This window comes from Silurus aristotelis (assembly GCF_946808225.1).
Source record: "Silurus aristotelis genome assembly, chromosome: 3".
NCBI lineage: Eukaryota > Metazoa > Chordata > Actinopteri > Siluriformes > Siluridae > Silurus > Silurus aristotelis.
Genome location: NC_139576.1, coordinates 37,906,168 through 37,933,092, shown reverse-complemented (window position 1 = coordinate 37,933,092; position 26,925 = coordinate 37,906,168). Strand labels below are relative to the sequence as shown.

Here is a 26,925-nt window from a genome sequence, read left to right as displayed (position 1 = left end):
TATGATCACCAAAGGGTTGATTTACATACAGTTTACTAATGAATTATATGTGTGATATTTTCCAAGATCGTGTTCACACCTCAGATATGATCACACACATACCTGCCATGGTCTGTGAAGTGTTCTCCAGAGGACCAATCAGAACACAGATCACATCAACATACTGATTATTTACATACCCACCTTACTTCCCTACTTTTAATAACAAATGAATGTGTGTGTGTGTGTGTGTGTGTGTGTGTGTGTGTGTGTGTGTGTGTGTGTGTGTGTGTGTGTGTGTGTGACATTACAGACATCCAGGGGTTCACACACTGATACTGAAATTACATCACAATCAACGCAGACGGAAATTTTCAAGCCCAATCCCTAAATCAGTTCTTAATTCTCTCAAATAACATTGGTTGTTCTCAGATCAATATCGCTAGAAAAAGGTCACACAGGAGCTCTGGGGTTTGGGAGGAACACTGAAGCCAATAGTAAAGCAAGAGCACACACACACACACACACACACACACACACACACACACACACACACACACACACACACATTTTAAAAATGTACACCTTTTTTTTATAATTATAAGGTAAAAAAAAACTTCTCTGCAAAATCTTCTCTGGTGGACTAAACACTAATTCTGATATTTGTTCCATGAAATTGTATGAATTTCTTCCATCAGTTTCTTCTCTTCATGTCGTGGTGTTTCTCTCGGCTGCACTGCTTCAGTACGTGGATGTGGATGTAGATGTTTTGTACAATCAGATTTCAGCCTCTATGTGCTGCCATGTGAATCTAATCTGCTCAGAACCTTCAGAATCAGTACTGCTGGACTTTTACCATCGAGAATATTCTTTTATTTTTGAGAAGAAACAAGACCCTGCTCTCTAAAACTATAACTTCACTTCTAATTAAACACTTTTCTTTATTTTCCCTAAATTAGCATATTCATATGCATGTGATTGATGTTTGTTTATTCCTCAATAAATCTGAAGCTCTGGACCAAGGAAGCTGTATATGATGTATTAGTAGTATGTAGCTGTAAAAGTGATTCATCAACACACACACTTTAATTAATATGGGAAACATTTGACTTTTCTGTTGATCTTAAATCTTCATTTACAAAAGATCTCAGTCACAATACTGAACACATTTCTCCTGGTGGATATTTTTATATAACACAACTCCTGTTCCAAATAACTGTTCAGAACCTGTGATTTCTTTCATTTACAGTCTGAATAAAACAGTAACTTGTTGAGGGTTTGAAATTGTTGGATAACTACATCCAGAGATACTGAGAATCAGTCAGATATGAGTCGTGTGAGGAACGATCCCTAAACTCCAACATTATATCTTTAGTCTATTATAGAGAATATTATCAATCAAAACAAAAGAGAAAAAAGTGTTTGCTAAATGACTGCAAATGAATTACAGGATGAAGCATGAGAGCTTCTGGAACATTATATTTTAAACGTATAAACCATTGCTTTATTAAATATCATGAGATTTACAGTGTGGATTACAGTCTATATGAAAGTCTGTATTAAATCAGGAGTTTATAAGTGTTACACTGATTTATTTACAGTCAAGCAGGTATGGACACGTGAGGTTCTCAGACGCTCTTCCTGGTGATCAAAATCAATATAAAGGTCACAAATAATTCATGATTTGAAGGAGAGAAATCAGAACAGGGTCGTGGTAAATAATAATGGATTTAACTGACTACATTTATTAATAGCTACAAATGATTTTAGTGTAAAGAACTAAATGTTATATTTATATCTAATATTTTGTGTAACACTTAATTATAAAGAACTGCACATAAGAGCTGATTTATAAACAATACCAGGAGGAAAAATTCATTTAATCCTAAAGCTTCTGAACATCAAACTTCTGATCTGTAAAACTTGATCTTATTGTAGGCACTTTAGCTGTGATGAATCTAATGATAAACTGATTGAACTTTTATTTAAAGTGGTCCACAGAAAAAGCTCAGGCGTGAGCCGCCGGTGAAGCAGTAATTTATAGAGAGTGTGTGATTGCAAACAGGTGAGTTTCATCAGGTTCAGATCTACAGAGACTGGCTTTGCTTTAGTGTCATGGAAACTGGCTGAAGATCAAAGTCATGAAAAATAGATCAGATTCTGTCACAGAAAAACATGAAACCCATTAAACACATTTCTCTACAAAGTAAAATAAAAAATATAAATGAAATATATAACTGTAAATATACATGTTGATGTGCTGGGGGTCTGATGATGCTCTCATTTTAAGATGAATGAATTACTTCCATTTCTTCAGATGAAACAATTTCACTGGTGCATGTAAAGATGTAGATGTGAAATAGACGTATAATGAAGAAGATTTGACCAGATGTTCACACTGGAAGGATGGTATAAGATTTAATAATAGAAATAACCATTTTCTAGTTTAGATTATTTTGTAGCCTGTAAATAATTATCTTACATCCTGGTTATAATTTCATATTTGATCATTATGAGATCCTCAAACAGAAAAGATAAATAAATATAGAGGCAGTAAATAAGTGCTTGTTTTGTCCTTGACCACACATCATCCACTTCACCAGAAGATGTCACCAATATGTTCTTTAAATAAAATCTTTGGTCTGGAACAAGTGACTGCCTCCTTGATCTCTCGAGCTTTTGTCCTTCAAGCTTTGGTCTGGAAAACCAGTGGAATCGATGATCCATAAGGAGAAAAATTAAACTTAAATCAATCCTAAAACAGTGAGAACGAATGGACACATGATTTATAAACACATGATGTATAAACACCTCATCACACGACAAAAGATTACAGCAAACATTAAATCAGAACCACGAAAACTAAATCATTCTCTTCATTTCTTCTTAATCGTTCCTTTTTCCTGCACCTTTCCTCCAGTTCTTTAGGGGGAGGAGTTAAGAAGAAAGGAAGAGAAGGAGTAAGAAAGTGCAATTAAAGAAATGAAAAGTGGTGAATGCTTCAGGAATGTGACGTTTTTGAGTCTGTTTTCTCTCAAAATGTCTTTTTCACATCAGTTACATGGAAACTAGAGATTCAATTATAAATGTAAACTGTATGTTGTTCATTTGTTTATTTTTGTAAAGCTGCTCAGTAACAATGTTTCACTGTTAGAAATGTGACATAAATAAAATGGAATTAAACACAGCTGTAGCATTAGTTTCAGTCCAGGATTGTGTGATTGTGTGATTGTGCATTAAATCCCTGATCAGTAATAACATTATATTTCATCGTTAATAGTTAATGTGTTTCTTTTGTGATGATTGATGGAAACTCTGAAGTTTGAGGGTGTAAACGTCTACACATAGCCATCATTGACATGTCAGAGCAACTGTACACATCATCTGAGATCATAGCTGTGGGTTAAAGTTATTGTGTGATGCTGCAGTAAAACGACAGGACGTGTCAGCAGCTCAGAGAAGAGGAACTCTACATGTATGAGACATGGCTGTGAAAAAAGCAGTAAATCCAACACCTGGGCCTTCAAAAGGTCTACGTGATCCTCTGGGTGGAGGTACAAGCATTTTCTGCTGGTTGGAAATGTAAAGCAGGAGGTAAACGACAGTGATATAATCACTTTTAGACATTTTAGTACTTCTGGAATTCTCCAGGTTAGTTTTATCTGATGCTTTTATTTGGTTAGTGGTTCTTCAGGTGGGGTTCAGGATGAAACCAAAACTTATTCTTATGAACTTCATTGGATTAATTACTGAGTTATTTACTGCTTAATCTGGTTAAATCCAGACCTCAGTAACTGATACACTCTGAGCATGTGGTCAGTTTATATTATACCTATTTATATCATCTAATCTTTAAATATTTATGTTTACAGGGTCACAGGCTTCAGAAGGTTTGAGACCATTACTCTCATTTCAGTGAACTGTCTGAGTAGAGGAGACGATCGGGGTCAAAGGTCAATCCTCTCTTCCGCATGCTCAGACACGCCGTAAATGTGGAGTAGAGGAACCGCTTTGAAAAGATGAACAGCACTGTTTCATGCTCAGATCTGATTTTTGATCAATAACAGCAGCTCTGTAGTGCAGATTTGAGATTAATGTTTACACGAGTGTTCACAGCGCATGCTACACATCGCGTGTGATAATAAACAGATTTCAAATAAAGACTTGGGATGTTTTTAGCAAAGAGATTTCCTGCCAGGAGATGTTTATGTAATTTTCCTGGAAGGATTCTCCAGTGTGCAAGAGAAATGAGAGTTTTCTCCAGCTATAAAAAAGAGAGACTGGTGAGGGAACGCTCGTTTATAGCTGCTATAACATGAGCGAGAAACAGGAACTAACTTGTCTCAGGGATGTTTTACGCCACTGTGCCTTCAAGATGGAGCTGAAAATGAATAGATTTATTCATGAATTGTTTGTTTGTGCTCCTGGTTGTAACATGAGATACTTAGAATAATATTTCAAGTCTGTCTCAATCAGAAACACACCTTCATGTAGATCAGTAGGAACTGAGAGCAGCTATAATTAAAGTATAAAAGTGACGAAAGCCGAATCAGGAATGTGATTTTCATTTTACTTTTAAAGATTTTCTTACAAAAACATTTACACACACAGAGTTACTCATTGGCTTTTCCCCAGTAAATGGTATAAAAGCTGTAAATGGATAGAAATCGTAATGAGGCAAATTGTTGTGGCATTTTTGTGATATTTTCACTGTTACTGTAAAATAATCATCTGCAGGGTGGGGACAGTTAATGTTAATAAAAACGCCAACTCTCTCGTTTTTCGACTTTTTTTAAATTTGACTAAGTTTTTAATGAGTTTCGATTAGTTGAATATCATTTTCCTGGAACATGTGAGTTATTAATTCCTCTACTTCTCCAGCAACTGATTACACTTCCAATTTTATCAAACCATCATACATGTTATTCAATTCCAATTACATTTATTGTTGTATGAAGTCCAATATTCACATTATCGATTACCCTGAAGCAGCTATAAACAGTCTTTACCTCCAACACACACGTGACGAGACGTCTTTATTCAGCAGAACTTCTTTCTCTTATTAAAAATCAAATATACTCCAAAAACAAACATCCTTTTTATAGGCACAGATTTCTGTGTTGTAAAAAAAGGCAGAAAAACAACCATCAAGATTAAAGGAGTCCCATCAATCACCACTTCCTGCTAGGAATTTCAGGTAAAAAAAAAAAGAAAAAAGAGAGAAGAAGACAGACATTAACACTTCCCGTTTTTTTTAGACCTCCTCCCACATCCTAAAAACAGACACACTCTGGAATTTGAGTCTGGTGGAGAGAGAGAGAGAGAGAGAGAGAGAGAGAGAGAGAGAGAGAGAGAGAGAGAGAGAAAGAGAGAGATTCCCAATACAAGTCTGGAGATGTTCGTCTGAGACTCTGATTGTCCTACTCTGAGCTGAACTGTAAAGAAGGGAACAAAAGAGTCAAACAGAGACGAAGAGAAATAGAAAGAGAGAAGAAGAGCGAAAAAGGAAAAGACAGAGAAAGAAAGAAGAAGAGTGAGAAGAAGAGTGAGAGGAAGAGTGAGAAGAAAAGTGAGATTTCAGTCATGAAGCCCTGCACATGGATCAGCTCAGTGACGTTCCTGCTGTATGTTCTCCCTGCTTCTGCTACGTCCAGGTGGGTTTCATATACAACTTACAGACCACTGTTCCACCAAAGGTTCAGGAGAGTCTCAAACCTTACACACACACACACACACACACACACACACACACACACACACACACACACGAATGAATTCAAATCCTTAGGGTTTCTTTTTATCATAGTGACAGGCTACTTATTTATTTATTTGTTTATTTATTTATTTATTTATTTATTTGTTTATTTGTGCCCATTTAAAGTCAATTAAATTATTTCTCTGATTTCTTTACGCACTAATAATTTATCGTCTTTGAGAGCATGAATTTTCACAGCTTTGTGATGTCTTTACACTTTTATACACATATTTTCAGGTATTTACCTCAGAAAACACACCTGCTGCTAACGCTAACACCTGACACAGTACCACTTTATCATAACTCCTCATTACTGATGTATTTCCTGAACTCTGTGAATTCTTTCCCTTTTTTTATTGCCATTTGTTTTACAACCTAATTTTATTTTTACCTCAGTAACAATAATTAATTAATTAACGGTTTTATGAGACAATAATATAGAAATAAATAAAGAATATATTGTGCACAAACTCTATGTGATGTCACATATCTTGTCTTATTAAGGCTGGTTGTGCTTTGAATTTACCTCAGGAAGAGTTACTGCGCAATTGCTAACCGCTAACAAGACATGGCTATTCATTTCTTTAATTTTTACATCTCTAGATTTTAACTTTACTCAGGAAGAATAGCTGCTGTTAATGCTAACACCAAACACATTAGTTTATATTAATACTGTCAAAATATATAAATATATATAAAATATTTGATTGTGATTAATCGCATGATCGTCATAAGTTGTTTTGTGATTAATCATAACTTAGTCACACATTTTAATCTGCTCTAAATGTACCGTAATTTAATAGTTTTCAAGTTTTTAATTCTATAATCAACATGCACACTTGACAAATATTGATGCTTTATGCAAATGTATGTTTATTATTAGTGAATCCAAACTCAATATTAAGCATGAAGACAAAATATTCTTTTTAAATTATGTAAATTATCAGGACACGAAACGGAACCTTTGCCATGTTTCCACACGGACGGTTTTAATTGCCGGATGTGTGTGTTATGGCGGATTTTGGTGCTGATTTGAGACTTGCCGCAGCAGTAAAACAAATGCTAGTGTCACACATGCTAGTGATTAATAATAATTTTTTCGAAGGAGTTTATTTATTTTATTTTATTTTTTTAAAGGTTTTAATTTCATTATTTATTTATTTATATTTTTTAAAAGATCACAGAATTGTTTGCGGCATTATTCACGCGTTAATAAAATTAGTGCCATTAAAATAGATTTGTTAATTTTCACAGTAATATATATAAACAATAATGTGTCAACAATTATGATCAAAATTCTCCTCAAAGTTTGTTTTCTGTCTTATTAATGCTAGTTTTGCTTTGAATTTACCTCAGGAAGAATTACTGCTTAACCAATAATAATATTAACTATATGATATCTTTATATGTCCCATCGCAGCTTTGTGTTTACCTCAGAAAGAGCAGATGATGATGATGATGATCTTATTCAAATTATTTGACACTATTAATGTTTCATAGTATTTTTCTTTTATAAATTTATTTGCTCTTAACGCTAGCTGATATGAATGCTAATTAAACAACAGAAAGGTAACATACTGTACATCACTTCTCTACAGAATGTCGCGCTGCTTTGTTGACATGCTAACTCGTATTTTATCTCTGGCTTAGCGTTATTCTGGGAATGACCAATGTCTAAATGTAGCATAGCCACCTGTTAGCGTCTCACATTCTCCTCTTTACGCTATTTCTGATCTCAGATTCCTCACAGTCCTTCACAGCCAAAATCAAGGTTGTGTTCTGTGTCTGTTTATAACATCGAAATATCTCCCCTCGTCACGCTAAGCACACGCTCGGGCATCACGTTAAACCCCCCGATTGCCATCACGCTAAACACACTCTCAGCATCTTGCCAAACACACACACACTCGCCATCACGCTAAACACACACTCGCATCATGCTAAACACACTCACCATCATGCCAAACACACACACTCCCCATCACGCTAAACACACACTCACCATCACTCTAAACACACTCTCAGCATCACGCCAAACACACACTCACCATCACGCTAAACACACACTCACCATCACTCTAAACACACTCTCAGCATCACGCCAAACACACACTCACCATCACGCTAAACACACACTCACCATCACTCTAAACACACTCTCAGCATCACGCCAAACACACACTCACCATCACGCTAAACACACTCTCACCATCACTCTAAACACACTCTCAGCATCACGCCAAACACACACTCACCATCACGCTAAACACACACTCCCCATCACGCTAAACACACTCTCAGCATCACGCCAAACACACACTCACCATCACGCCAAACACACACTCCCCATCACGCTAAACACACACTCACCATCACTCTAAACACACTCTCAGCATCACGCCAAACACACACTCACCATCACGCTAAACACACACTCACCATCACTCTAAACACACTCTCAGCATCACGCCAAACACACACTCACCATCACGCTAAACACACACTCACCATCACTCTAAACACACTCTCAGCATCACGCCAAACACACACTCACCATCACGCTAAACACACACTCACCATCACACTAAACACACTCTCAGCATCACGCCAAACACACACTCACCATCACGCTAAACACACACTCACCATCACTCTAAACACACTCTCAGCATCACGCCAAACACACACTCACCATCACGCTAAACACACTCTCACCATCACACTAAACACACTCTCAGCATCACGCCAAACACACACTCACCATCACGCTAAACACACACTCACCATCACTCTAAACACACTCTCAGCATCACGCCAAACACACACTCACCATCACGCTAAACACACTCTCACCATCACACTAAACACACTCTCAGCATCACGTTAAACACACACTCGCCATCACGCTAAACACACTCTCACCATCACACTAAACACACTCTCAGCATCACGTTAAACACACACTCGCCGTCACGCTAAACACACTCTCACCATCACGCTAAACACACTCTCAGCATCACGACAAACACACACTCACCATCACGCTAAACACACACACTCGCCATCACGCTAAACACACACACTCGCCATCACGCCAAACACACTCTCAGCATCACGTTACACACACACACTCGCCGTCACGCTAAATGCGCGGTTAGCATCACATGTTTGCAATCATGCTAAACCCAGCAAGCCCTCTTACAGCATGTTTTTTCACTTTGAGATGTTTGATTCAATGCTACGTTACCTGACAGATAGAATTAACTTTAACTTTTCAAACTGGTGGATGAAGATGTTCATTGTGAGTTTTTCACAGGAAGATTTACACAAAGATTTGGTCCTCAAGAATCAATTACAGATTTAATAAATGTATCGATGAAAGTAATGGCACCCTAACAGGCAGGAGAGTTAGCGCTGGTCTAAATTAGCCAAAGTGCCACGGTGTCTTAGCTACTGAGTGAAAGAGGCACTTTTTCACCATTTAGTCATAATTTTATTTCTGCTCTTTGTCTTTAATGCAGTTTTGTGGGTGTGGCTAAATGCAAATCAGTGATACTGTGAACTTGTGTAGTTTTTTTGCTGAAACACAAACTAAACCGAACCTTCGGCATCCCGACTCGAGGAGCCGTGAGAAGAACTGACACTATAGTGAAGCTTAGCTTTGTTTTGCATGTAGCATATTGTGGATTTTTTCCCAACAAACAGCCGTTTGTGTGTCTGATTACAAGCAGAAGCGACACATAATTACAGTCATTTCATCACGTTCTTCCCCAAACCCTCACGTGCAACACCTCAATCACTTCCATGGAGCCTCAGTTCCCACATAGCTCACGTTATTACGTCTCAGAAGCGCGTAATTATGGTCATTCCAATGCAGCGTTAAAACCAGACTTCAGCTTTCACACACACACACACACACACACACACACACACACACACACACACACACACACACACACAGTTAAGACAAGCTCAATATATATATATAAGTGCGAGATTAGCAAGTAAATAAACGGTGTGCATGAATAAATAGATTTCCTGTTAGCTTTTTATGCTAGCTAAGCTAGTAAGTTGCTTCAGCTGTCTAGCTAGCTTTGCTAATGTTTTCCAAACAATTTTATTGCATCCTTTTTAGTAAGATTTATTGTTTGCTAAGCGCTAGTTTAACCCAAAGCTAGCTTAGTTTATGAGAATGTGTTTAGCATGCTATCTCGCTAGTTTGGTAAATATTGTCACAATGCTTGCAGGAATATCACACGTGTCTAACGTGTGTGAGACGTGTGTAACGTGTGTGTTTGCATTAAAGGCAAAGCAGGCAGGTCGGAAATCTACAGGGTGTGTGTCGCTACGGCAGTCGTCTGGAATGTTGCTACGGGTGGAAGAAAAACACAAAAGGCCAGTGTGAAGGTCCGTTATATAAAATTATGAATTTTCTATATAATCAGTATTCTAAATTTTATTACATTCCATTTTGTGAAAAATCATTCGATGAGCTGATTCGTGTCCATCGTAGTAGCACTGAGATAAATCCTGGACCAAAAAATACATGTATGTATAGCGTAGTTTACGCTAACTTCAGCCATCGTATTGTGGGCAAGACTCACTGTTTTTGCTAAAGCTAGTGTAAAACAAGATTAGTTTAAAACGTTTATTTGTGAGGAATTTAGCTACCTGGCTAAAGCTACACAGTTAAGTATTACCCTATAGATTTGTGTGTTTAAACACGTGTACAGATTGTAAGTTCCTCACTCTTGTTCTGAAACAGCCGCTAATCAGGAAAGTGTGTGTTTTTTCAGCTCAATGTGAATTCAGATGTAAACACGGAGAGTGTGTGGGGCCCAATAAGTGCAAATGTTTCCCGGGATACAGCGGAAAAACATGTAGTCAAGGTGTGTAGAACAGTTATACTTTATTTCAATGGATTAGCAGTAAAAAAACATGTTCATTGTGCTAGCATTTTTAGCATTCTGGTTTCTCACTGTGTTATTGGATATAAACTCTCACAGCTAACAATTTAGCGCTAGTGCTAGCTATTAAAGTGCTGTATATCATTTTATTAATAATATAAAGACTAGCTGTGCTCTTTAGCATATGGTACTGTTCTTTGCTAAGCTAACAATGACACTTATTCTCATGTAGCTGATTGAAGATTTTTTTGCTTTATTTTTTTTTTTTAAGTGTGAACCTGTGGATCGTTGACCTCCAGCTCGTGAAACATGAGAGTAATGAGTTTCTGTCTGTTTCCTGTCTGCAGATTTAAATGAATGTGGTTTGAAGCCTCGTCCCTGTGAGCATCGTTGCATGAACACCTTCGGGAGCTACATGTGCTACTGTCTGAACGGATACATGCTAATGTCTGACGGATCGTGTGCAAGTAAGCGCTCAGATATCTGCTGTTCTGCTAAAAGTATTGGCACCCCACCTTTACCTCACTCATCATCACCTCACGTTTCAACGATCATTCTATCAGTAACGTTCATGTAGTTCAACTGACGATGTTACAGACGTGTAGAATTCCTGTAACCACGCATGACTTTCTTCTCAATATCAGGACTGTAACGTAGCTCTCGTGTGTCTCCTGCACAGATTCGAGAACGTGTTCTGTGGCTCACTGTCAGTACGGCTGTGAGGAGGTTCAGGGGGAAATCCGCTGCCTGTGTCCTTCAACCGGTTTACAGCTCAGTTCAGATGGAAAAACGTGTGTTGGTAAGTGAGTTACGTAACACAAACAAAACTAAGCTAACAGTAATGGCACCCTATAAGGAAGGAGAGTTCGTGCAGGGCAAAGAAACTCAATGGCGACATCTGGTGGTAAAACTAAAGAAACGAAAAATAAACAAAAAGGGCAGAATCCTGATAAATTTCAATGTTTGGAAGTGAAAAATGTTCATAATAATCAAACATTTTCAGCCATAACCCGGAGGCCAAGCACCTGGATGGACGGATAGATAGATAGATAGATAGATAGATAGATAGATAGATAGATAGATAGATAGATAGATAGATAGATAGATAGATAGATAGATAGATAGATAGATAGATAGATAGATAGATAGATTTGTGCAAACTGACAAGAGCAGATACATATGCAAATATATGTAAAAAAAATAAATATAAAGGGTCTTACAGTAATAAGGATTTTGCTATGGATTTTATTGTGTGTGTGTGTGTGTGTGTGTGTGTGTGTGTGTGTGTGTGTGTTTGCATTGTGTTGGAAATTTTTGTCAGTGCAAAAAATCTTCTTTTTAATTCAGATATTGATGAGTGTGTAGCTGGGAAGCACCAGTGTCTGTACAACCGTGAGTGTGTGAACACCTTCGGGAGTTACTACTGCAAGTGTCCATCAGGTTACGATCTGAAATACATCAGCGGGAAATACGACTGTGTCGGTAAATCCAACAGAAACGACCCCTTTGTGCTCCTGCTATAAACCAGTTATTAATAATAAAATACAGCCGTTATATTTAACACCAGGGTGAAACGTGCATCAGATTATTTTATAATATAACATTATATTCCACTGTACTTTCAGATATTAACGAATGTCTCGCCAACACTCATAAATGTAGCCGTCATGCCGAGTGTTTAAACACCGAGGGGTCGTACAAGTGCAAGTGCACACAAGGTTTCCGTGGCAACGGGTTCGAGTGTTCAGGTGAGAGCTGCTGGTACACACACACACACACACACACACACACACACTCTGGTTATCAGTATCAGGTCACGTGTTTCACCTATCCACCTGTTCATCACATCATTATGACGTCACGTGTATAAAATCCATCAACATTAAAGAGAAACGCAGAAAAACAGGCGTCATAAAACCACAGTCCTAAAAAATTTATCATCTGGAGTTCAAAATTTTCTCATTAATCTCAGTGGAACTTCCAGGAACCATGTGAGCTACCTGGTGTTCATGTCTTCAGCTGCGTCTGAGCTGATGCTCTGATGTGTAGATCAGATAACACGTGGATGATGTGATGAAACTGCTCCGAGTCTTTCTGAGGTAGCAGAAGTTTACAGGACACAGGTTCTCCTCAATGCTGGACATGATCATGGAAGCAGGTGATAATCCACGGCTAGGTGTGAGGACCATTATAATGTTCTCCGCTTCACCTCCACATCTTCACTAACATCCTGTAACACCTCACACCTACACCTGGATCATCATCCCCACACTTCTAACACTTCTTCTATCAGCCATAGTGAGAACTCTGAGAGCAGGTGAAAGTGTTTGGAGTTTAGGTTCAGACTTCTTCAGGTTTGTGGTGAGGTCTCGCGTCAGGATTTCTGCCATCGGAAAAGACTGAAGCATCCAAACCACTGGTTTTATTTTTTTATGGAAAAACATTCCTGTGTTTTGATCTCTAAACCATCTGCTGATCAGTTGACGTGGACTGGAAGAAGGTGAAATGTGGTTTGTGTGTTTCCTGCAGTAAAACCCTTCTATCACAGCAGCTCCTGGGACTCAGATAAAGGAAGCGCTGATGAGGTTCAGAACGGTGAGAAGTTTTCGCTGTGAATCTCAAACAATTCATGGAATGAAATTATTCACTAAAACATAAATATATTAGCGTGGATTAATACATCTCCTCAGCTTCTTCTGTCAGATTTAGCATTGTAGCAGTTTGCTAACAGGCTAATGACTGATCTCTCGATCTTCCTTACTCACTCCACTACTCATTCCCATCCTAATTAACTAGCGGGAGTCATTCGTAACTACATACGATGCTAGCATGTTTGTTAGCGAGCAAATTAACATGACGGAGTTCATCAAGCGATAAAACCTTAAACTGAGACTCAGTGTTGAAGCTGAAAAGCTTTTTATAAGTACAGGAAGTTGATGAGTGTTTTTTGAAGTATTGTTTTGTGCCTGGTATTGGCTGCTCACTGGTTAGCATGCGCTTCACATCCAGCGTTCCGCTGTGTTAGCATGAAAACACTGAATCTGAAACCATATTAATGCAGTTCCTCGTGATCTTCAGGATGTACCTGCATGAAGTTCGGCTTTCTTATCTCCATATTGATTCCCTGTAGTGACGAGTCGTTCATGAACGAGTCTTTAATGTGACTCAGAAGAATGAGTCGTCTCAAAAAGTGATTTATTTTCTACTGGATGCGCATTAACAAAGCATCACAAAATCTCAGTAGGTTTGTAGAGGAAACAGAATTGAGTCGTTTACCTCCTGACTCTTCTAGTCCGATTCGTTTACCTCCTGACTCTTCTAGTCCGAGTCGTTTACCTCCTGACTCCTCTAGTCCGAGTCGTTTACCTCCTGACTCTTCTAGTCCGAGTCATTTACCTCCTGACTCTTCTATTCCGAGTCGTTTACCTCCTGACTCTTCTAGTCCGAGTCGTTTACCTCCTGACTCTTCTAGGTGATTTTCCTGCACGATGATGATTATGATGATGATGATGATGATGATGATGAAAGCTCGTCTATAAAAACTGCAACAGAATCAGTAGAGGAAACAGAAATGATTGTGATAAACGAAAGACCAGGAGATTCGGGAGGTGCTGGTTTCTGTTTCATGTACAAAGCCCACGTGTTTGTTACGTGACAAATAAACGACGTGCATGCATGTCCAACACAACCGAATGCTTTTACAAACTGATGGAGTTGTCCAGGAATGAGCGTCACTAACGGTGTGCAGAGTCGAGGAGCTACAGCTCTGATCCTCCTCAGAACCTCCACACGGTGTGTCTGATGTAAGCTGTGATTGGACATCAAGCAGTGGTGATTGAGTGTGAAACACAACCCCAGGGTGGAGGAACTGAATGCATCAGAGAGATAGAGTGACTCCAGAGCCCTGAGACTGGAGACTCCTTCCATAAACGTTTGAAGGACGTGTCCTTACAGTCCTGTTTGTTTTGAACAGTTATTCCAGAAATCCTTTCAAAGCCAGGTGTTCTGGGAGGGAAATTGGATAACGTCATTCCCGAGGCCACGGTGTCCCCCAACCTGCACCTGCAGCCCTTCGATTACGACGGAGACGTTTACATCGGACAAGGAGAGGAAGTGACATCACTGAGTCCGACTGGAGAGGAGGAGGAAGGAAATGGAGTGGATGGTGAGAGGCTGACCCCTCGTGGAGATGTGTTCTGTGAGTGTCACACACACACACACACACACACACACTTAGGGTAACGAGGTCATTCTGGTCACGCTTTTTCTTCTCACATGGAACTCCTCGACTCCAGACCCCTCAGCTCGTAGTCTCCTGCCCCTGAGAGCTGAGAGAAGTTTAGCGTAGCGTGAAGAGACACGTCTGAGACGTCCTTCACCTTCAAGAGGGGAAATTCCCCTGCTCAAATAAAAAAAGACCCCAGGATGGGGGGAGGGGGGGTGGGGGGTGTATGCAACCTTTTATTATCCTGCTCCAGAACAGCTGTTGTGTAGAGCTCACAACCTCAACACACACCTCATACTGACACAACCACACACACAACACACACTCCAGTTATAAATGATTAGTTAATAAAGATCAGGAAAGAAGATGTTGGGAATAAAAATCTACAGGTTGGAGAACTCAAACTCAAATTGTTTGAAATTTACAATTTCTGGTTGAACTGCTCAGGAGAAACGAGGAACTTCTGAAGAACAATCACAAAACATCAAAACACATCATCACCTAGGTAACACACACAGTGATAAGAATCAGGGGGTGAAAACTTTTGATCTCAAATTTACATAAATTTTATATGACTTTCATAAAGATTATTTACAGTGAAGTTCACACACTTTCACACGTGACAAGTCGAACACTACTTTATTTTAGGAATCAATACTCAGAAATAGTGTTTTTGTGTGTGTGTGTGTGTGTGTGTGTGCATGTTTACGGTGTGTTAATGAGCAGTGAATTTTCCTCCATGAATCAGTAATAAAATGTTTATAAAATCTTGCAGTTCCTGACGTGGTCTTCAGCCGAGGAACCGAGTTCAAGGAGATAAAAGCAGCTCCTCTCCAGGAGAGTAAGATCTCGATCTGTTCTCTTCCTTCAGCCCAACCTACTGTAGCTCCCATATAAATACATTATATTAACACTGTGTCTCTCTCACACACACACACACACACACACACACACTCAGGGGGCATGACCTAGTGTTTAAAGGTGGGGCTAAATCATCATCAGTCCAAGTCTACATGTGTGCGTGTGTGTGTGCGCATGCAGGATTCCTCACAGACTGTGACTTTGACTCGGGGGAGTGTGAGTGGGTTCAGGAGCAGGATGATGATGTGGACTGGATCGTACGTTATCACCAGAACGGTATCAGTTTCCCGTCTCTTATACAAACCCATTACAGATCCAATCACATCTCAGAAATATCCCACGCTGTGGAGTTCGATCATCAGGAAGCACCGCACCTGCGTGTGTATGTTGCTGTTGTTCAGGGCTGCAGTACTACATGGCGCTGAGTGGAATTGTGGGTAATCGGAGGGAGCAGGCCCGGCTGAAGCTCCTCCTCAGTGACGCTGTTCGTCTCAGAAGCTTCTGTGTGAGATTCAGCTACAGACTTCCGGCGCTGCACACGGGAACACTCCGAGTCCTGACGGAAAACGGGAAATCCCACTCGGTCCTGTGGGAAGGGACACGCGGCCTGGACGAGGGCTGGAACACGGAGAACCTGGACATCACCTGGAGTGACAGAGCTCCTGAATCGGTCTGAAGATCTGCTGAACATCACTTCATCTAGAACACTTTCACACGGAGCATCGACTGTAGTCCATTCATGTTACGTTTCACTGTGTGTGTTACAGGTGGTGTTTGAGGGAACGTTGGAGAAGCTGGTACGTGGTGAGATGGGCCTGGACCACGTGGTGCTGATGTCAGGGAGCTGCAGTGATGCTGAGGAAAAACTGCTTTAGAGAGAAACGTCTCTGAAGATCATCATATGATTCAGTTATAAATCCTGTAGTGAAGAGAAAAATCTGAATCATGAACAAATATGAATTTCCTGAATTACAACCATTTTTTACATCTAAAAGAAGGTGATGGAGATACATGATGATGTTTTCTGGAGAAAGAAGGTGAGCAGGTTGAGGGACGTTCACCAAGAGGAATTAAAACATTAACATGGATTTCATTCTGACAATAAAGAAAGAAAGAAATCATTTTGGTTTTTCATGTTTGTTTGGACGATTGATTTAAATTGTAATATTTGGATGCAGCATTTTGTTCAGAAGCTTTTCCTCGTGTCAGACTCTCACAGGAACAAGCAGAAAACCTCCTCAACTCCACTCCATAACATCTCAACTCAAAATTAAATACAATAAACAGAAATCATGTTGTTGTTGTCAAAGTTTCACTGAAATCACAGATTAAGATTTCAAATTTCTCCAGATTTAATGACTGACCAAATCATTCACCAAAAAAAGTCCAGAACCACCAATGAAACGCAGCCTCCTGATTTTACAGAGTGAATTTTATTAGTGAGAAACGAATTCATTCTACAGAAATAAAGAAAAACAGATTATAAGGGTATAATAAAGTGTTGTGCAGGAAAACGAAGACCTTCTGATGATCCTCAGCAGAACAGCAGAGATGATGAGCAGGTAAAGTGAAGAACAGAAACATGGACACTGTATATTATATTTATAAAGAACGTATAATCTCTCAGCTCAGGAGATGCTTCTTCCCCAGAAACTGCACTTTACGCTCGAAGGCTGTGGAGCGAATCGGAGTGTTCACCTCGTAGAAAGGGTTCATCGCAAACTGGCCATGAAACAAAGACATGTGTTCATCATACAGTCCAATCATCATCATCATCATCATGAAAACAACTCAAACTGCTGCTCACCTTGATGTATAAATCATAAACATCATTAAAGAAGTTTTTGATTCCGTCTTCTTGCCGGATGTCATGAAGCATAATGAACCTCATATGTACAAAAAACACGGTTAAGGAGGAACATAAAGTATCAATCAGACCCTTTCTACTGCGATCAGACCCTTTCTACTGCGATCAGACCCTTTCTACTGCGATCAGACCCTTTCTACTGCGATCAGACCCTTTCTGCTGCGATCAGACCCTTTCTACTGCGATCAGACCCTTTCTACTGCGATCAGACCCTTTCTACTGCGATCAGACCCTTTCTGCTGCGATCAGACCCTTTCTGCTGCGATCAGACCCTTTCTACTGCGATCAGACCCTTTCTGCTGCGATCAGACCCTTTCTACTGCGATCAGACCCTTTCTACTGCGATCAGACCCTTTCTACTGCGATCAGACCCTTTCTGCTGCGATCAGACCCTTTCTGCTGCGATCAGACCCTTTCTACTGCGATCAGACCCTTTCTACTGCGATCAGACCCTTTCTACTGCGATCAGACCCTTTCTGCTGCGATCAGACCCTTTCTACTGCGATCAGACCCTTTCTGCTGCGATCAGACCCTTTATGCTGCGATCAGACCCCCTCAGACTATGTAGAAACAGATCAGACTCTGCATAATCAGATCAGACTTTGTATATTCAGATCCAACTTTGTATAATAGGTTCAGACTCCGTATGAGCAGACCAGACTCCGTATAATTAAATTTAACTCTATATATCAGACTTTGTATAATTAGACCAGACTTTGTATAATCAGATCAGACTCTTTCCTCCTACACAGCTGATCAGACTGAATCAGACGGCGTGGTAACCCTATAGGAAGGATATGACCGGCGGAGACGAAGGCAGAGACGAACCACTCGTTGAACTTGTCCACGGTTTTCAGGTACATGTTGTTGGAGAGCCACATGTTCTCATCCACCAGGTCGAGTGCAGCGTGAGCAATGAACTGGTTCAAGTGGCGATGATCATCCTGTAATCAGGAAGATGCAGATGATCAGAAGAACATTGTGCTGTGGATGGAGCAGTGCAGTACACAGTGCTAAATGAGATGATTATTCTCCATCATCAGCACTTCCTGCAGCATACAGCACCTCGGTCACCTTCTACCCCTGATGATTACACACAACAGATCACCCTGTTTTTATCCATTTACAGTTACATTTACATTGAAGGCATTTGCCAGAGTGACATGATGAGCAGTTAAGGTCTTGCTCCAGGGCGCTACACTGGCAGTGGGATTTGAACTCATGACCTTCAGATCTACTGAGCTTCCACCTTCCATTCATGATGTTGATCGTCTGTGTGACGTATCGCTTATGTTATAGCAGCTATAAACACTCGTTCCCTCAGCAGTTCTACAGATCCTGGTGTATCTTCATACACGTACCTTCGATTCTGGTTTCCCAGGAGGCAGAAACTCCATCTCAAACACCGGGTTGTCATGGTGACCAACCATCACGAAGTAGAAACTCCCAGACATCTCAGTCTCCCTCAGTCTTCTTTAGTCTCCCTCTGTCTCACTCCGTCTCTCTCTGTCTCTCTCCGTCTCCCTCTGTCACTTTCCGTCTTCCTCCGTCTTCCTCTGTCTCACTCCGTCTCTCTCTGTCTCTCTCCGTCTCCCTCTGTCACTTTCCGTCTTCCTCCGTCTTCCTCCGTCTCCCTCTGTCTCCGAGAGAGAGCCCTGAGACAGATGGAGCTGCTCTCTGTACACATCACAGAACATGAAACGAAGGTGAAAGAGACAAACACAATTATTATAACAACAACAATAATAATTCGAATGAAAGGAATAAAACCGGATGTTCCAAAACACTGACCTTCTGAATCACAGTCTCCTGTTATTGTTTACAGAAGGAAACAGACTGATTTCTGTATTATTGTGTGCACCGCACTTTCACCCCTTACTTCCGCTTACGTCATAACACATGAACCCGGAACCAAAACTAGACATTTAACGTGTAAATGATATATTGTACGAATAAGAAGACAATTATACACAATAATTTATAAATACAGAGACTACAAAAATAGACTGATTAAATAATGGATGGAATTAAATTGAGGGTTTACCGGTTCGTTCTTCTTGAGTCGTGCGATATTTATTTAAATTCGTGTGCATCAACACACACACACACACACACACACACACACACACACACACACACACACACACACAAATAAAAGTAAATAAAAGTAAAATGATAATAATTGCAAAAATAAAAAATAAACAACGCACAGGGTTAACGCCAATAAAGATGAATCTAACGGTGGCCTGTAAATAACCCGGAAGCAAAATAATTACAGTGTCGGTTACGGAGTTTAAACGGTGGTTTGGCAACAGCTACTTAAACAACAGAAGAAGAAGTTCAAACTGTCAGATTTTTAATGTGGGATGTTCGGAATCTCCGAGAGTGAGTGAGTGAGTCTGTGTGTGTGTGTGTGTGTGTGTGTGTGTGTGTGTGTGTGTGTGTGTGTGTGTGTTTTGTGTGTGCGTGTGTGTTTTTGTGTGTGCGTGTGTGTGTGTGTGTGTGTGTGTGTGTGTGTGTGTGTGTGTGTGTGTGTGTGAGGATGTCAGCTGATGAAGAGGTGGGTGTGAGTGCAGAGGAGTTGAGGAGGAAACTGTACCAGAGTCTGAAGAGAAGAGGAGTTCTGGACACTGTGAAGGTCAGTGTGTAGATCATCTGTGATGCTGAAGGGCTTCATCATGTTCTAAACCTTCTGGTCACTAAAAGTCTAACTTCTTGACTTGACTTGAAGGAGATGTAATAACTCCTTGTATCAGCAGATGTTCCTGTATTTATTACAGACTCAGCTCAGGAATCAGCTGATCGTGGAGCTTCAGCGTGACACGCTGCTTCAGAGGTCTTGTGAAAAGTCCCAGTCGCTCTCAGTGCTGGCCTCCAACAGCCTGGTGATCCATCACCTGCAGAGCTCCGGCTATGAATACACCCTGTCTGTGTTTTACCCCGAGTGTGGCATCAGTAAGGAGCAGGTGTGAGATAAATGTTGATCACCTTCAGATGAAAGCTGTAAACTCTGTAGTGTCTTTAGGGATTATTATAGAGTCTTTTACCTGTTTATACTTTATACTGTAGGTGTTTTCAGCAAAGGATCTTCTTCAGCTCCTGAGGATCAGCCCACATTCAGATGTGTACAGAAACCTGGTAAACATCATTTACAGGAAAAAAAAAACTTTTATAAATAATAATAGTTAATATTAATATTATTTTTATTGACGTCTGTACAGGAGACAGATTTACACAGTGGCCAAGAAGGTAGAGCCAAAAATCCTATTATTATTATTATTATTATTATTATTATTATTATTATTATTATTATTATAGAACATTTTGAATATTGAATAAGATTTTAAAAGTAATTTCTGAATGTTTGATTTGGTTTAAAGTGAGTGGAGATGATTTCAGGTGTTCTGATCTTCTCTCCCCTGCTGTAGGGATGTTCATGTCTCTGCTCTCGGAGTTAATAAATCATCGGCTGCAGTCTCCAGTTCGTGACGTCGACACACAGACGTGCGACACGGAGCCGTCTGGAGAATCGATCGGTAAACTTCACTTCCTGTCCTGAGTCTTCATTCAAAAACATCTCAACACGAATCCTTCATTATCTGATTTATGACAGAATAAAGTCTGTGTCTCCTCACACACCATCCAGTCTCACTGATCACACTGATGATCATCTGACCAACGTTCTCCAGATCTTTCTATCAAACTGAGACACGGAGACGGATATAAAATGAGAGACAGATTGATGGAGAGATAGATGGAGAGAGGAGAAAAGGTGAAGAGGAGGGTGTAAATTCGTCCTCCTCACAGTGTGTGTGTGTGTGTGTGTGTGTGTGTGTGTGTGTGTGTGTGTGTGTGTGTGTGCAGTGAGGAAGATGCAGGTGATTGATGAAGAGTACGAGGCTATGAGGCAGAAAGGCCGGCGCTGGGCCTCGGTGGAAGCGAAACTTGCTGAATACAGGAAGGAGATGGAGGAGGAAGCTCAAGTCCAGCTGAAATCCCAGGTGCAGTGTTCTTCTCCCGTTTCTGCAGCGTACTTCTCACCTGGAAAGCAAGCTCAGCCAGATGTGCATCTCATTAGAGGGAGAGAGAAGATGGTACAGTGAAGATCATCTGCTGCTAATGTTATGTGTTTCAGATGCAGAACTTTCAGGAGGTGGAGATCTCCCGGGTTAAGATGGAGGAGAGGCAGAAATGTGCGCAGGAGGTGCTGGAGATCAGACGGCAGCTGGAGAAGAACTACGAGATTAAATCTGAAGCACTCATGAGCCGAGAAAAAAACGCCATTGAGAGACTCCAGAACCAGCAGCAGGTTCAAAGCCTGTGTAGCAACTCTGTACTGATCCAATACTGATCTGGTACTGACCTGGTACTGATCCTATACTGACCGGATACTGATCCAATACTGATCTGGTACTGATCCAATACTGATCTGGTACTGACCTGGTACTGATCCTATACTGACCGGATACTGATCCAATACTAATCTGGTACTGATCCAATACTGATCTGGTACTGACCTGGTACTGATCCAATACTGATCTGGTACTGACCTGGTACTGATCCTATACTGACCGGATACTGATCCAATACTAATCTGGTACTGATCCAATACTGATCTGGTACTGACCTGGTACTGATCTAATACTGATCTGGTACTGACCTGGTACTGATCTGGTACTGATCCAATACTGATCTGGTACTGACCTGGTACTGATCCTATACTGACCGGATACTGATCCAATACTGATCCAATACTAATCTGGTACTGATCCAATACTGATCTGGTACTGACCTGGTACTGATCCAATACTGATCTGGTACTGACCTGGTACTGATCCTATACTGACCGGATACTGATCCAATACTAATCTGGTACTGATCCAATACTGATCTGGTACTGACCTGGTACTGATCCTATACTGACCGGATACTGATCCAATACTAATCTGGTACTGACCCGGCTCTAAACTGTTACTGACTCGGGACTAATGTGCTGTAGACGTAGTAGTTGAATCTGTCTGTCTGTGTATAGTAGACGTGTGTGTGTGTGTGTGTGTGTGTGTGTGTGTGTGTGTGTGTTTATTCAGCATGTGTTGTTGTTGTTGTTCTTCAGATAGAGGAAAGGGAAATGTATGTTCAGCGTCAGACTCTGCTGAAGGAGATCCAGTCTGTTCAACACCGAGAAGCTGAACTGAGGATCAACATGGAGGCTTTTCAGAGGTCACTCACATCACACGTCACGTCACACGTCACATCACACGTCACATCACATCACACGTCACATCACACGTCATATCACGTCACACCACACGTCACGTCACATCACATCACATCACACGTCACATCACATCACACGTCACATCACACGTCACATCACGTCATGTCACCACACTGTATCACACCTGGTGTGTTTGTGATGATGTGATTATTCACATCCTGTTTAATATTTATTATCTGTTTACAGCTCAGTGTTCACATCTTCATTACTGGGTTACATTTGTGTGGTTTGAGTGAAGACTCACAGCTGTGTGTGTGTGTGTGTGTGTGTGTGTGTGTGTGTGTGTGTGTGTGTGTGTGTGTGTGTGTGTGTGTGTGTGAGATGCAGGTCCTGTAAGCTGCATGAGGAGAAGATGAGAAGCTCAGAGGAGCTGTTGAAGAGAAGAGAGCTGGACGTGAGGAAGCTGGAGGAAGCTTATGAGCTGAAGCTCAACAGCGAGATCAGGAAGTGAGACATGTCCATATGTACACACACACACACACACACACACACACACAATGCAGCACTGCTAAGTTCTGGATTCTGTTGGTGAGAAGGTGTTGAGTAGATATGCTGAATGTTCTGATTTGTTCTTCTGCTGCTCTCAGACATCAGCTGGAGCTGGAGGAGGATTACACCAGGAGGACCCAGGCTCTGAGGGAAAGCGAGAACAAAAACAAAGGTGTTTGTTGGTTGTCAGATGTTTAAAACAGGAGAGTGTGGAGGACGTGTGAGGGTTTCTCTAAACTCCACGTTTTCTCCTCAGGAGAGACGGAGAGGATTCAGAGGGAAGCCGCCATCATCAACGCCAGGAGAGAGGAGTACGACCGAGTCGTGAGTCAGCTGATCAGGGAGCAGGTACACACACACACACACACACTCACACACAAACTCACACACTCACGCACTCACACACAAACTCACACACTCACAAACTCACAAACTCACACACTCACACACTCACACACTCACACACACACACACTCACACACTCACACACAAACTCACACACTCACACACAAACTCACACACTCACACACTCACACACTCACACACTCACACACTCACACACACACACACTCACACACACACACACTCACACACAAACTCACACACATACACACACTCACACACAAACTCACACACTCACACACTCTCACACACTCACACACACACACACTCACACACACACATACACACACTCACACACAAACTCACACACTCACAAACTCACACACTCACACACTCACACACTCACACACTCACACACACACACACTCACACACAAACTCACACACTCACACACTCACGCACACATACACACACTCACACACAAACTCACACACAAACTCACACACTCACACACTCACACACTCACACACAAACTCACACACTCACACACTCACACACTCACACACTCACACACACACTCACACACAAACTCACACACAAACTCACACACTCACACACTCACACACTCACACACAAACTCACAAACTCACACACTCACACACTCACACACACACTCACACACACACTCACACACAAACTCACACACAAACTCACACACTCACACACTCACACACTCACACACACACTCACACACACACTCACACACAAACTCACACACAAACTCACACACTCACACACTCACACACTCACACACACACTCACACACACACTCACACACAAACTCACACACTCACACACTCACACACTCACACACAAACTCACACACTCACACACACACACACTCACACACAAACTCACACACTCACGCACACATACACACACTCACACACAAACTCACACACAAACTCACACACACACACACACACACACACACGTTTGTGTGTTTTAGACGAGGTTCTGTGTTGCAGGAGGAGATGAAATCAGCACAAGAGAATATGAGAGTATTAATGCTACAGAACGCAGAGCTGAAAGAGAAACTAGAGGGCGCTAGAGATTATACCACCATTCAGAGGGAGCACATGGAGCTGCAGGCTGAAGTTCACTTGCTGAAGAGACGTCTGGAGGAAAGTCAGGAGGAGAAACAGAGACTCCGTCTGGGTAATAACAACAATAATAATACTGCATCAGATTCTATTCTTTAAAAAAAATATGAATACATTTGTAAAATTAATACTTAATTTTAAGTGTGTGTGTGTGTGTGTGTGTGTGTGTGTGATTTTGCTGTTCTCCAGACTTGAACACACCTTCTCCAGAACTTCTTCTGCTGCAGAAAGAACTGAAAAGACTTGAAGCAGCTCGACGTCTGGACCAGGAGGACTTCCAGAACCAGAAGCAGGTGTTTCAGGTCCAGCTCATGCAGGAGGTAATGCTGCAGTCTCTTGTCCTTCAGGAAGACCTGAGCATGCGCTTGGATTCTTAAAACGTTCCTAATTCATAATGAGTATTTCTATAAATCTGAAGAATTTCTGGCTCTGGAGTGGATCTTCAAGGCTGGAATGAGCTACAGGATTGGTTTTTATCCTGCAGGTGGAGCGAAGCACCCAGTTAAAGGCTCAGCTCCTGGAGTGTGAGGAGAGGACCAGGTGGATGTCCACACACACTGACGAGCTTAAACATCAGCTGAAACAAACGCAGCAAGGTCTGACCCACACACACACACACACACACACACACACACACACACACACACACACACACACAGAGCTCCTCTTACCCACAATGCATCTTCTTTAGTGAGCTTGTAGTGTGTGTGTATAAATTGAGATTGTTTGTTTCCTGTTCCACCATGGATTCAGGGACTTTATCTTCTTTGAACCTTCTCCTCTTTCCCACGTTTCCTTCTCTGTGATCTTTCCTTCAGCTCTAGAGAATGAGGTTCTGCGCAACCCTAAACCTTCTCTGGTGGACCGCTCTGTTCTCGATCTGAACCCCGCTAGCACGGTTCCCGCCGATGCTTACGTCCAGAGTTACCATGACGATTTGTGTGACCCAGGAGCAGCTTCCAGCAGGTGGCGTCGCTCACGCACCGACGGAGAGGAAGCGCTGGCAGAAGCTCTGAGCAGGGTTCAGGAGTTGGACCAGGAGGCAGCGACTCTGCAGGAGGCGTACAGGAACTTTCGCCGGAAAGGGGTCGTGTCTCATGTTCTACTCAAGGACACTTCATCTCCTCCCTCTCACACACCTGCACACTTCTTCAGGCCGATAGGAACGCAGACAAACCGACTCCAAAACGCTTACCCCGAGTCAGAACCGAACCAGCGCTTACCGGGTCACATGACTCCACCCACAGTGGGCTCTCCTCCAATCAGACGTCTTTCATCCACTCCAGTCTCCGCCTTCAAAACCAAACCGAGAGCACACACTGAGCAAGGTGAGGACACGTAACGATAAACGGATAAAAAGTACACTTCAGTTGTGTTCCTGGTAACAGGAACTCCTTATACCACACTGATTATTTACGTGTGTGTGTGTGTGTGTGTGTGTGTGTGTGTGTGTGTGTGTGTGTACTGTTTCAGTGTTTTCAGGTTCGAGTTCTCAGAGAGAAGTGTCTCCGATTCCTGCACTCAGTTCAGACGAACACACACACATCACACCACCAAGCAGCCCTCAGCTGAAGAGCACAACCCGAGATAACTGCAGGTACACACACACACACACACTCACACACACACACACACACACACACGGGTATAATGATGAACAGTGATGAAGTGTTTCTGGTGAGTTATAAATATTTTTTATTTTATTTTATTTACATATTATTGATTTTTTGCTCCAGTCCTCCAAATCTGCAAATGATCTCCAGTTCTTCTCGGGGGTCGTCACCACAGCCTGAGAAAATCTGCATTCAGGACCTGACCGAACCTCAAACAGGTCAGATTCATAATCTACCTTTAATCATTATCATTATAATAATCAGAGACGGTGGATTTGGACTGATAGCTGATCGTATCTGCTGATAACTAAAAACACAGGGAAATCAGTGGCAATTAATCAGTTATTTCAATGAAGCAGTCGACAGCTAATAATAATAATAACAATAATAATAATAATAATATAATAATAATAATAATAATAATAATAATAATAATATAATAATAA

The 26,925-nt window shown here is 41.2% G+C and overlaps 3 protein-coding genes across 5 annotated transcripts in view; 2 read left to right on the top strand and 1 right to left on the bottom strand.

Moving 5' to 3' along the window:
- Positions 1 to 5,290: 5,290 nt before the first annotated feature.
- On the top strand, positions 5,291 to 16,848 carry egfl6 (EGF-like-domain, multiple 6). Of its 3 annotated transcripts, XM_083537364.1 has the most exons (14): positions 5,291 to 5,512; positions 5,550 to 5,633; positions 10,041 to 10,141; positions 10,531 to 10,623; positions 10,989 to 11,108; positions 11,321 to 11,440; positions 11,989 to 12,123; positions 12,267 to 12,389; positions 13,171 to 13,236; positions 14,615 to 14,839; positions 15,642 to 15,707; positions 15,908 to 16,003; positions 16,129 to 16,397; positions 16,495 to 16,848. In XM_083537364.1, the coding sequence occupies exons 2-14, from the start codon at positions 5,563 to 5,565 to the stop codon at positions 16,600 to 16,602; spliced, it is 1,593 nt and encodes a 530-aa protein (XP_083393490.1). In that variant the 5' UTR covers positions 5,291 to 5,512; positions 5,550 to 5,562; the 3' UTR covers positions 16,603 to 16,848. The 3 variants fall into 3 exon arrangements, with proteins under 3 accessions (XP_083393490.1, XP_083393489.1, XP_083393491.1); XM_083537363.1 differs by having other exon boundaries at positions 5,291 to 5,633; XM_083537365.1 differs by lacking the exon at positions 13,171 to 13,236 and having other exon boundaries at positions 5,293 to 5,633.
- A 293-nt stretch (positions 16,849 to 17,141) lies between these two features.
- trappc2 (trafficking protein particle complex subunit 2) lies at positions 17,142 to 19,511 on the bottom strand. Its single transcript, XM_083537403.1, has 5 exons — positions 19,386 to 19,511; positions 18,956 to 19,271; positions 18,395 to 18,538; positions 17,535 to 17,621; positions 17,142 to 17,449 (listed from the first exon to the last, which is right to left on the bottom strand). Exons 2-5 carry the CDS (start codon positions 19,046 to 19,048, stop codon positions 17,351 to 17,353), a joined length of 423 nt encoding a protein of 140 aa, XP_083393529.1. The 5' UTR covers positions 19,049 to 19,271; positions 19,386 to 19,511; the 3' UTR covers positions 17,142 to 17,350.
- A 193-nt stretch (positions 19,512 to 19,704) lies between these two features.
- Positions 19,705 to 26,925, top strand: part of ofd1 (OFD1 centriole and centriolar satellite protein) — a gene marked incomplete at its 3' end in the record, with an annotated part of 8,527 nt that continues 1,306 nt past the window's right edge. Inside the window, exons 1-17 of the mRNA XM_083535497.1 lie at positions 19,705 to 20,232; positions 20,375 to 20,560; positions 20,664 to 20,732; positions 20,816 to 20,843; positions 21,023 to 21,130; positions 21,459 to 21,595; positions 21,730 to 21,903; positions 22,708 to 22,814; positions 23,200 to 23,319; positions 23,460 to 23,533; positions 23,618 to 23,709; positions 24,732 to 24,921; positions 25,056 to 25,186; positions 25,351 to 25,462; positions 25,685 to 26,194; positions 26,340 to 26,463; positions 26,603 to 26,697. Coding sequence (XP_083391623.1) covers positions 20,137 to 20,232; positions 20,375 to 20,560; positions 20,664 to 20,732; positions 20,816 to 20,843; positions 21,023 to 21,130; positions 21,459 to 21,595; positions 21,730 to 21,903; positions 22,708 to 22,814; positions 23,200 to 23,319; positions 23,460 to 23,533; positions 23,618 to 23,709; positions 24,732 to 24,921; positions 25,056 to 25,186; positions 25,351 to 25,462; positions 25,685 to 26,194; positions 26,340 to 26,463; positions 26,603 to 26,697 — 2,353 coding nt within the window. The 5' untranslated portion in view covers positions 19,705 to 20,136. The remainder of the gene's footprint in view (positions 20,233 to 20,374; positions 20,561 to 20,663; positions 20,733 to 20,815; positions 20,844 to 21,022; positions 21,131 to 21,458; positions 21,596 to 21,729; positions 21,904 to 22,707; positions 22,815 to 23,199; positions 23,320 to 23,459; positions 23,534 to 23,617; positions 23,710 to 24,731; positions 24,922 to 25,055; positions 25,187 to 25,350; positions 25,463 to 25,684; positions 26,195 to 26,339; positions 26,464 to 26,602; positions 26,698 to 26,925) is intronic.

Bases quoted from the DNA above. Each gene is read 5' to 3' on its own strand.
- trappc2 (XM_083537403.1), bottom strand. From the start codon at position 19,048: ATGTCTGGGAGTTTCTACTTCGTGATGGTTGGTCACCATGACAACCCG. The intron at 17,622-18,394 runs CATATCCTTCCT...GTGTTTTTTGTA, and splicing joins CTGCCTTCGTCTCCGCCGGT to CATATGAGGTTCATTATGCT. The intron at 17,450-17,534 runs GTGAGCAGCAGT...TTTCATGGCCAG, and splicing joins TTTATGATTTATACATCAAG to TTTGCGATGAACCCTTTCTA.
- egfl6 (XM_083537364.1), top strand. From the start codon at position 5,563: ATGAAGCCCTGCACATGGATCAGCTCAGTGACGTTCCTGCTGTATGTT. The intron at 12,124-12,266 runs GTAAATCCAACA...CTGTACTTTCAG, and splicing joins CGGGAAATACGACTGTGTCG to ATATTAACGAATGTCTCGCC. The intron at 16,004-16,128 runs GTATCAGTTTCC...GCTGTTGTTCAG, and splicing joins CGTACGTTATCACCAGAACG to GGCTGCAGTACTACATGGCG.